General features: G+C 42.4%; 1 protein-coding gene across 1 annotated transcript in view; it reads left to right on the forward strand.

The window, feature by feature from the left end:
- The first annotated feature begins 5,260 nt into the window (after positions 1-5,260).
- Positions 5,261-11,689, forward strand: part of zfpm2b (zinc finger protein, FOG family member 2b) — a 33,996-nt gene continuing 27,567 nt past the window's right edge. The window contains exon 1 of the mRNA XM_026995721.2: positions 5,261-5,505. Within this exon, the coding sequence (XP_026851522.2) occupies positions 5,466-5,505 (40 nt within the window). The 5' untranslated portion in view covers positions 5,261-5,465. The remainder of the gene's footprint in view (positions 5,506-11,689) is intronic.

Here is an 11,689-nt window from a genome sequence, read left to right on the forward strand (position 1 = left end):
AGATTATTCTCACCTGGCTTGTTCCTTTAACAAAACAGCATTAGGCCAGCAGATGTGCATCTCGGCTAAAAGCTGTTGGTGTGTCAGGGGGAGTCAATCTGTGGCACCACTTACTCACTTTCCCCGACTGTTCCTGGAGCCACGAGTTCAGTTCAGCGTGAACTCTAACCATGCTGCTGAAGGATCTGCAGCTAATTAGGGGCGCTCCTAGCCCACTGCCTGCTTCTGCATACTGGTTATGTTAAATTGCAGCAGCAGCGGGGGACGGGGTGGGGTGGGGGTGCAACCGTTCTCCGTGAGTGTTAAGGTTAAAGAGCCACATCGTTGTTCCTCGTTAGTGATTAATTGCCGAATGTCCATCTCCCGGAGAGAGGAGCTTGTGCACGCTCGCATGCCATCAGCGTGTTTGTGTGTAATGATTAGCAGTCTCTCGAGGCTTTTATTAATGAGAGCACATACAGAGGTAACAGTTCATAACAAAATTTAATGCGTTGCCTGAATTAATTAAGCTCTCATTTAGAGTCGCGCAAGACTCCCTCCTCCACATTTGACCTAGTGAGGAAACACTAATGATTCTTTTTAGGTTAGCATTTACACAAGTAATTAACTGTCATTAATACCCTGATAAATATAGCACTTCTCAAAAGGAAGGTGATGTCTCAATAAAAGCTGGTCTAATGATTCTATGCTTCACTCATTTGTGTGTGTGCTCATGTGTGCTTGCGTGTGTGTGTGTGTGTGTGTGTGTGTGTGTGTGTGTGTGTGTGTGTGTGTGTGTGTGTGTCTGTAGCCATGGTTTCACAGTATCACAGCTGCACAGTGCAGATGCAGGATTCAGAGTTTGGCAGCATCCATGGTCCTATGCACTCTGTGGCTGAGAAGTTCATAGTTACATTTGGTAAAGGGATCTGTTGTGTAGGCAAAGGTATGTAGACTGAAGAACTATCTATTTGTGCATTATTTAAATCACCACTGACTCTGCTCCTATGTTGACTAACTGACACTCTAGTACTTAGTGTAGGGTATTGTTTATTCCACTGATTGTTGTTGATTGTGTTTTGCACTTCTAGTCATCAGCAGTGATCCTTGTATTCTACAGTATTCTAGATCATTGGTATGTTGAACTCTAACCTACTGTACTGTACTAGGATATATTCTATGAGTAAATGACAAAGCACTTTTTTAAGTCACTCTGGATATGATCGTCTGCCAAATGCCAGAAATGTAAATGTGAATGTAAATGTATATGCATCTACAGATGCAGGTCAGCTGGTTACATCCATTGGTTCTGGTCCATGGCACCACGTGGTTGTCTGAGATTATGTAATTATCACAAATTGCACAGCTGTCAGAGATTCTAGGCTAATTGAGGTCAAATAACAATATGTAGATTTAAAAGTATATCTATAAAACTGTCCCATAAGCAAGTGTTTCCCATCTCTGTGCCTGGACATTCCCTTCACTTCTTATTTTGGTCTTCTGTTGCTTCCATTACACCTGATACAGTTCATCAGGGAACTGAGAAATCCTTCTGGAGTTTGGACTGTGTGTGTTAGAAGCAGAGTAAAACACTAAACCATGCAGAGAACCAGGTGTCAGACTTGGAAACACAAGGTCAGACTGGGAAACAGAGGGTTAGCCTGGGGACAACAGGGGTAGACTGGAAAACACAGGGTTAGGCTGGGAAACAGAGTTAGGCTGGGAAACACAGGGGTAGATTGGGAAGCAGGGTTAAGCTTTACAAGCTCTCAGAGCTAGTGAAGGACCCATGTGTCTGAGCAGGTCCTAACTGGGTCTTTATGTTGTTACTATCGGTGTAACTGCTCTGTCTTTCTTGCTTGTTGGCGTAGGGTCACTATCAGCCTCTTGCTAAACTGAAAACAGAGATTTTCAGCTTCTCTGTGAGTCGCAGTTTCGTCTTCCTTCAGAAGGAATTTATCTGGTAGTTTTTCCAATCAGATACATGCAGAGGCAGCAGTAGAAGTTAAGTGCATCGAGACCTTAGCCCCGGACCTACACCATAGATGGGAGTAGATTGTGTGTATGTGTGTGTGCGTGTGTGCATGCGTGCATGTGCGTGTGCGTGTGCGTGTGTAGTGTGTGTGTGTGTGTGTGTGTGTGTGTGTGTGTGTGTGTGTGTGTGTGTGTGTGTGTGTGTGTGTGTGTTGGACCCCTGGGACTTGCTCTTTCCTTTCCATCAGCCACCATTTTCAGGGGCCATGCACTAATTTCATGGCTCGTTGAGGGTGAGCAAAACCTTCCACTCTTACTACTGTTAACTTTCCCCTTGCCTGCAGCCTTCTAATAAAGGTATTAATCCAGCCGGAAGAAGCTGGCCGCATTCTCTTGTTGGAAGATGCATCTTTCACGACACTCATCTGCATCTGTGCCACAACAAATCATGTAATGACAATTTCATTTGTTTTCTCCAAGAGCTTCAGTGGGCATGAGGCATGAGGTGGAGGCAGAATGTGAGGCAGCTCTTTCCTCTCCCTGGCCTACAGCCCTGGTGCTCATAGCCCTGCGATCCAGTACGTCTGCGTCCCGGACACGCACCTGTTTCCTGTTTAATTGAATTGACCCTTTGGAGTTCCGTTACACACACTGTACGCACCACAGTGATAGGAGTAAAGAACTGAATATCAGAGGTGGTGAGAAGCTGCATTTACCATTCACAGCTTATCACCAAAGTCCCGTATGTCCAAGTGGTATGCCTCCAATTTAAGAGAAGGGATAACATTGTATCTTTAACGTCCCTAGCAGACAACTCTCAAGTATAATAGCCAAGCACACATTAAACTATTGAACATTTTGACTTACAGTAAATATCATCTTCAGCTTTGCTTTTTGGGGGACGGGGTGGACGGGACAAACCAATTCTTCTACAGGCCTGGCGTCTGGCTATTAGAGCATTCTCAAATATTAGCACTGCCACAGAATTGTCACTCGACTATAGACCCACCACTACCACCCTATAATGATAGTAGACAGGTTTCTGAAAGGGTCACAGAGATCATGTTTTGCCAATTTATTTTATCAAATGAACTAAAAATGAACTTCAAATATATCGCATGCCTCAGGGGAAAACATATGCAAAAACGTATTACTCGTGCCTCATCCCATCCCATTTCACGCTATAATTGTATCAGATATTTCTTCAAGGGTCTTCACAAACGGGCAGGTGATGCGGAGAAGGTGCAGGGTGCGGGCTTCAAACGAGCTTGATAAAGTAATTGGATGAACTCGTTTTAATTTAGTCTTAACCCCGCCGCTCCAGTCAATCTCTTCGGACAGATGGCAGAAGTTCTCCAGCAGTGCGTACGGTATAATCGCATGGCAAATCCCCTAGAACTATCACGCCATTGAAGTGTGTGTGTGTGTGTGTGTGTGTGTGTGTGTGTGTGTGTGTGTGTGTGTGTGTGTGTGTGTGTGTGTGTTTGCCAGTACAACGTCAATTCTCAGCGGCATAAAGTTTGGTTCGTAATGATTTAAGTTCAGTCTCTACATCGTCACTTTGCCGTTAGAAAGGTAAACCAACGGTAAACTTAGTTTTAAAGTCCTTTTATAGTGAGCGGGTCTAAATGTAAAAGTTTTTTTTTTTTAAGATCTCGATTAAATTCGGTAAATTGTTACGAACTAAATTGTCCATTAAAACAGAAATATCATATGTATACACGGTGATTTTTTCGTTAATCTTCTTGTACAAGAAAAACCTTGAGATTCAAAGTAATAATTCTGAGTGCATTTTATACATGTTCTACGTGTTCATGGATGCACTTAGCGATAGAGAGGTCACCAAATGCGACTTTTTAAGAGCTTCATTCCCCGACTGTGATTTTACGACACAATTATTTACTTCTCAGGGGCGTAGTAAGATATAAGCACAATTGCATGTTATTTTTTATTTACAATGACAAAATTGAACGTGTTAGACGATGTGCTTGCAAGGTGCAATGGCATTGTTCGTGCCTTATCCTCGCTCTGTGATTGCGTGAGCGGCGATAAGACCCATTTCCATGTTCGCACATAATTAATCCATCTCGGCGCGCCCGCGATGCCAACTTCTCCGTTATCGCTTTCCCAAGTCTGAATGACGGGAGAATCCTCTCTTCACGTGGAACTTATTGATATGCTCCATAAAGAAGAGGTGAAAATCCTCCCATTTGAGTTACAGATTGTTGAACAGATTAGCAGTGCGCCAATCTCAGCATCTGTAATGTGGCCAATACATAAAAAATAAATAGCACCGTCTACTTCTGCATTGCCTGCCGCGCGATAGGCATGTTTTTTTCCAAGGTAGAGAAATTACCATGTGTTTGCATTACATTAAAGAAATGTATTCAATGCAGAGGAATTTTACCCTATTTCGAGGTTTCGTCAAGGCACGAGTTTTCTTGGCAGGAACTCGATGGAACATGGAGGATATTTAAATATCCTAAACAGTTTGTCCTGAATAAGGTCTAAGTAATATGCTACATCGCCAAAGGTTATAACTTAAACTTGTCTGCTGCTTGTCGTCCTCAGATCTATGTTGGTAAATATAGCGGAAATATCTTTGGTTATTAAACAGGGCTTATATAATGCTACACTGGCTAAGCAAATTTCACGGTTTTTTTAAACCTATATTTATTCACTGCAGGACTGTCGAGCAATTTCTAATCATATTCTTTGCCCCGCGGCAGCCGTGCTGTAGTGTGGGGAATCGAGCACAGGGCTGTGGGAGTTAGGGGGCCCGTGAACGGTTAGGGAAAAGATTCAGTGGACGGACTTTAAAACTCGCTTCCAAATATCCACGCAACTGCGGCGCCCATGTTTCCAATCAGCGGCCATTAGGACCTTTGAGGGCTCCGTGTCACACCAAGACTCTTTTTACTTTCGTAACTTATTAATCACCATTTTCCACAAACACACCCTTCCTTACTTCAGACTTAAAACACTGTTAGCCATCTACATTCTCATAGACACAACTCCAGCAGCTAGTAGTGGTAATCTATTAAAAAACAATAATGTCCCAAACACTCTAGTAAACCTTGGTCAATGTTGTTCGGGTTAAACTCAGTCTACAGTGAAACTGCTCACATGGCTGAGAATAATGTCAACGATCATACTAATTTTCAGTATGACATGCAAATCTCAGCATGTCAGTGTTGCTGTGCCTACAGCTACGGTAAAGCGAGAGGCTCAAACCTTGTCCTGACACAAAAGCGCAACATGCTCATCTTCCCTGCCAGTCTGCGCTCAGATCACAGCCCTGCAAAGCTGAACCCCGTGGAGGAAGCGCGACGTAAAGGGTCCCAGGGAGCGAACACGTCAAGATCGAGTGAAGATTGAACGTATTTTTTCCCCCTCCTGCATGTGAACCTGTAGACAACACATTTATCTTTTATTGGATGACTCGAAAGGCTTCCCTGCGAAAGTGACATATCTGGATTCAGTGAATTCACTGACCAGCACGCGGAGTAGGAATGTCTCGCAGGAAACAGAGCAACCCACGGCAATTCAAACGTGAGTTTTGACAAAACGCACGTTGTCGTCTCATAAACGTGCGGCGATTTATCGAGCTGATTAGTGCAGAGTCTTACGGATATCAGAATTTGTTTTTAAGCGAGTTTTTATTTGAACAAATTGTTCTGCATCTTAGTTGCTTTGCGCAAAACAAGGCTCTTTAGAAAGCCCGACTACACAATCGTCCGTAAACTCCGCGCGAGCTTTTAAGTTTCTTGATTTTCTTGCTGTGTGATGTATCTACATCTGTCAGGGTCAAGTTTCGCTGTTAATTTGCTCATTGTAAAATGTTATTTTCAGAAAGTGGTAAATGCACTTAAAAGCCCATCGTAGGAACTGTGAACTCTATACAGAAAAGTTTTACGCGCCTTACTCCCATGTGTGCAGAAATGCTTCTGAATTATGTTTGGTGTGTTCTGTCTGTGGGGGCTGTACACTGTAAACATCGATGACTCACATCTATTTTTTTAAAAGGATGTGTATCCCAAAATCACATCGCTAATTATTATTATTTTTGCCATATTAGTGTTATGTATTAAATTCTACAGATGGCAACTCTCATGAATGCTTAAATTATTGTATAAAAGCTAACTATTTTATATATATATATATATATATATATATATATATATATATATATATATATATATATATATATATATATATATAAAATCAACTATAGTCAATATTACATTGCAATAATCAATATTACAAGTTAATATTATTAAAAATCTTTCAGAAATGGATATTATTAGATTATTAGAAATGTTTAATGTTTGTTCATGACACATTCAGCCTATTTTTCTGTAGTTTTTCTGTAGCAACATGAACAACAACTCATCATTTTTGTTTTTATTGAATCATGTCTCTTGTTTCTTTGTTTGTTTTTGTTAACATGAATTTGAGACTGCTGTAGCACTGCAGGGCAGACGTATAGCGCACAACTAGGCCAGTGCGGAGACTGTTCAGATGTGAGCTTTCTCAGATGGGGGTTCAGAGGACGAAAAAGGTCACATACACATCTGTTTTTTGCCTTTTTTTGTTCTTCCTCAAACATATTGGCCTGTTATCTAAACTGTGTGATTCACCCTCTATTTTCATATTTTGCCTGTTCCATTCTTTGGGGCGTCCTCTGCCATAGAGATAAAGAGAAGAAGCTGAAAGAGCTCCATTAATTTGCCCCGATGACGGCGCGATAAGGGCAGATAATGGACTTGATAAGCAGGGGGAAGATATACCATCAGACAACCGATTGTTACCATTAGAATTCCAGCCCTGCAATCTGTGGTGGTCTGATAATCCTCGCCGAGGTCTGATCATCTCTGTGCCCCCCTCACCCTCCACTCCTCATGATAAGACAAAAATAGTTAGTGGCCCATTCTCCCTTTATTTTATTATTTATTATTTTGTTGGGCTCTGGATATTCTGAGAATGTGGCGATAAATTATGTATTTCTCCCACCTTTTTTACTCCTATTGAAATCTCTCCTCCTCTCTTTCGCACTTCTGTGGAGAGATAAGGGGGCATTTTCGGTCATCGACTATGTTTTTACCCCCCACACACTCACACACACTCACTAAAAGTAAGTAAGGTTTTAGTATGTCCAAGTAAGCTTTTTATTGTAATAAGAGGGTGATCTGAAAGGCAGATAGCAGGGAAGGTGCCTGGATGGTTTTGGAGGGGGCACATATGGTCGTTATCAGTTCCACATCTACCCCAGAGCAGATGCTGTTGCCTCTTCACACACCCCTCCTTGGCCCCCTTCTTGACCAACAGGACAGTAAATTTACACAGATTGGTGGCTGGTGTGAGGCAGATTTGCCAAGTTTACGACAGTGGATTAAAAACATACCCTGATGGTCACTCAACCTTAACAGACTACTGTATTTGAAGGAGAAGCAACCTCTTCTCAACCTCCCAAGGTTCATTTAATTCCTGAATTATTTGTTCTTATGCTACTTGCGTTCACCTATCCTTATGGACCTCAAATGCTCCAAATGAGAGAATATCTTAGTTCCTGAATTAGCACCCAGAGATTTAAGATAAATCTAGTAGGAAGTTTATAAATCATAAACTTAATCTAACTTAATCTTACCACACAGCACCAAAATGTCTACACAGTATGTCTCTTTATTTGCAAATCTTTACTTACTTTATGTGGTGGCTGTCATTTGTGGTTGTCAGCTCTGACATACTGCTGTCAGAATATGATAATTTAGTTCATTATTATACCGATCAGGAGTGTCATATTTTGTCGGTTCTTCTTTATTCTTTTTTAATCCTTTTTGATTAACTTTGTCTGCCAACTGTCAGCGTGAGGCATCCCTCAGTCGTGTGCTATCTCTCAGAGATCAGTGTGATATGAAGAGGGGTTATTGCATGCCAACTTTCTCCCCAGCATCTGCTCAGCACTAATGAGCTATGAAGTGCTGTGGCCCGCTAGCCTACAAAGCAGAGGAGAGATGGGGAGGGGAGAGCCAACTGCTTCCCTTTGCTTTTCAGAGCACACTGTGAAATCAGCTCGCTGCAACTGCTCTATCCACCATGCAAGAACACTGTCCCATATTATAAAACGAGAGAGAGAGAGAGAAGTTTATGAGTCACAGTGGTGATGTCTTAATGTTCTGTCAGAGGTTAGAATGCTGTGGTATGGATCAAACGTAAACACCCTACTAAAATAGCACTCCTTACTTGTGTTTCTAATATCAGTTTATTCATAAGTTTTCTAATTAGGGTAGGTTCTCTTTTATATTTAGAAGCTAGATGTGTTTTTGGGTTGGCCTATCATGTTCTCAGCTGCTTTTCAAAGAGAAGTGGTGATGTACAAGTAAATGAGTGATTATATGGTTTAAGAATGTATAACAGTGATTTACCTTTGACCTCTGTTATCCCATGCATTACTTTACCATTTCAAACCATTTCAGCACACAAATAATCACTATATACATGTTCTTCATTCCTAAACAGTTCACAGATGGTGGTAAAAAAAATTCAAAATAGCTATAATGGCTCGTAGCAACGTCTTGGATAAAAAGCCCCAAGTCACACTAATCATGGCAAATAAAATCTCTGTGGGGTGGGGGAGGGGGATCAGAAAAAGAAGAAGATAAGTAAAATGTGTATTTGACTACCCTTAATCACTAGGAGCCAAGCGTGGATGGATGTACTATCAGTGATGTCCAGCAAGCCAGACGCAGGAGCCCCTTTATCCCTCTCACCTTCAGTGGAGTCTCGGGGCCCGGTGGAGGGGAGGATCAATGCCCGCTGTGCAGATGCTGGATCTGATGGGGATTCTGCACAGAAACAAAGACAAGATCTTTCAGCCTGGCTAACGGGCTGAAAGACAAGTTAAAGAACTTGCCGTTCACTCACTGCTGTCTTTGAAAACACTAAACAAAGCTTGGATTATCCAATCATTAGAATCTTCGTGACTCTCATTAGTGTGTGTGTGTGTGTGTGTGTTTGTGTGAGAGAGAGCGAGAGAGATTCACAGTGATGTTTGCTTCCCTGCTGCTACCCTGGAGAAAAAATTTAGCTTTACAATTTCATCATTGTTCCTAATGTAAGGTCTGCATATTTTTCCTGTCTCATAGTTTCTCATGTAAATTTGCCTAATCCAAGAACTTCAGGCAAGATTTTTATTTTACAATGCGCTGGAACTTTGAATATACTCACTCTGTGAAAGGCTTCATGGATGAGGAATTGATTTGGCTCCTACCTAAAGAGATTATGTATCTTAAATGTACGATAGGCCCCATTGAAGGAAGGGATTATGGAATCTACATTCTCTCTAGATAGATAAATGCCTCAAAGCCCCTGGCAGCAGTTGAACAAATTCCCTCTCGGTGAGTTCGTCTCTCAGCTTGAAGGCGGAGGGGAGTGACATCCCTCCGCGACTTTGAAGTGTTTATCATGTGCCTGCTCGGTCTGGAGGGCTATGCTTTCGCAGCTGCTGATCAGAGCTTTTAGACTCCCTTTAGCACAGAAGGGCAGTCTAGATTCTGATCCAGATCCCATTGAAAGAGTCAAGAAGATGTCTGGAGGGACAGAGACCGAGAGGCCTGGGAGAATGCTCCCACTCTGGGTCGGCATTTGAGTCATAATCTTGAAGTCGACCTTGAGTGCTGAAGTTCTGATGCAGCAAAAACATGGAGACAGTGTAGTTCAGGAAAATGAGCCGGAAACCAGACAGACGTTAAAGATGTGATTTGAAGGGCGCACAGCGTGGGTTTTGCCTTCATCACAGAAGTGGTGTCACAATAGATGTTCTCTACATGCTGGGATTACAGAGCTAACTCCAGCTTCTCCACAGCAAGTGTGACCGATATTCCTCACTCTTTAAACGCTGAGTGGAAAATCACTAATGGCACAAATCCAGGCCAGAAATAGGTGATGGAGGAAGTTTGAGTCTTTAGCAAACTACATAAAAAACTTTAATAAGAGCTGCTTTGGGGGGTTGAGTCTGCAATGCTTTTGATACCACTGCCAAATGAAAGCTTAATTTCTTAATTACAGTTGTCAGCATGCTGACTGGTTAACCATAAGACACTGGGGCTTTTATTATGTGTGGTGCTGCATCATGAGTTTATTTGTGTGTGGTTTTATGTCATTCTGCTTGACTGGTTTCTTTGTTAGGACCCAATAATGCAACATTTCAGATGCCTTTTTAAAGCCAGATGTGGGGGAAGAGCTTCAGTCTGCTGAGAGCACTGTGTCTTTCTCACCTTTATGACTTTGGCATGATTAAATGAAACAGAGCAACCAATATCCAGATAATAGAGCTGCGATCACACCTAGCAGTTAGTTATCTGATTGATTAATTGACTGATTGATTAATTGACCTGATTCATTAATGTCAGACATTCCTGGCATTGCCATTAATGAGCAACCACTGTGATCACATAGCAGATCTTTGAGGTCGCAGGCTGTTTGCTAGCTGAGTACACTGAGCTCGGCAGACGTGCTTGGTGCATGCTGCGAGTGTGTGCGGCAGGACCGCACGCAGAAGTAGTGTGTGCGGCTCTGTCCTGAGGCTTCACTGACACCTCTTGAGGCGAACATGCGAAGAAAAAGCTGCATTGTGTTGCAGGTTCTGAATGCTATTCACACTTCAGTGCTGTGTAATCATTCCTCTTAATCTCATTTAAAGATGCAACGTGACAATGTCCGCTGTTTGTGGACGGAGATGATATATTCACACAGACAGAGATTATGGAAACGCAGAGATCACACATAGGGGGAAACACCACAGTCCACAAATGCTTAAACAATTGAGAAAAGTCCTGTTCAACACGTATCAGAAACAGTTGTGCCAAAGATTTGTGAAGTTTTGCCCAAATATAGGAGATGAAGAGGAAACATAATTGACTCTGAAGAGGAAAACATATTTTGTACCCTATGGCTTGTTTCAGAGCACTATAGTAAATGGTTGAGAATCTCTGTTTAAAGAGGTCTTTCTGGGTATGGCTATGAATTTACATGATATAGAAGTCTGCATATGTAGTCTTTCACAGCCATATTCTCAGTATTTGAGAATTCAACCTTTAGAATGGTTTACAGGAAATAACCAATTAATTTTCTTTTCTTTTCTGTTTCAAGCTCAGTAGGGGAGGGTTATGAAGAGGCATTTTTTTCTTCCTAAATATAAGAAACATCTAGCCATGACTGCATTTTTTCCCCTCTGTAAATTCAGAGAGAGCAAATATAATCAGTAACTGCAGCCTTTGTTAAAAGTTGCTCGCCATATCAGGCCAGGGGCCTGGGAGAGTTTGGGCCAGAGTCTCATTCCAGGTATCAGTAAAAGCTCACTCAGTTCAGCCAAAGCCTGTGAAACAGAGAAGGCCCCTCAGGTCCTGCAAGGCATCTGAGCATTACCCTGCTCTCCCTGTCTCTCTCTTTTTCTCTTCCCCCCGTCTCTGTCTCTCGCCCTGGTCTGTGTATTTCTCTGAGTCTGGGACAGAACCCAGCTGAGGGAGTGCTAGGCGTGGTGCCACTGAGGCGATTGGACGAACGGGGCCGCTTGGTGCAGTGCCGTGGATGAGATGCCCTCATCCTGTGCCAGGGAGCCCCAGCTGTATGTTTGATGTGGTGCTGATGTGTGCAGAGAGAGGCATGCTGCACACACACACACACACACACACACACACACACACACAGGTTTATGATTGGCCAATACTGTAGACCC

Source organism: Electrophorus electricus, chromosome 8 (genome assembly GCF_013358815.1).
Source record: "Electrophorus electricus isolate fEleEle1 chromosome 8, fEleEle1.pri, whole genome shotgun sequence".
Taxonomy (NCBI): Eukaryota; Metazoa; Chordata; class Actinopteri; order Gymnotiformes; family Gymnotidae; genus Electrophorus; species Electrophorus electricus.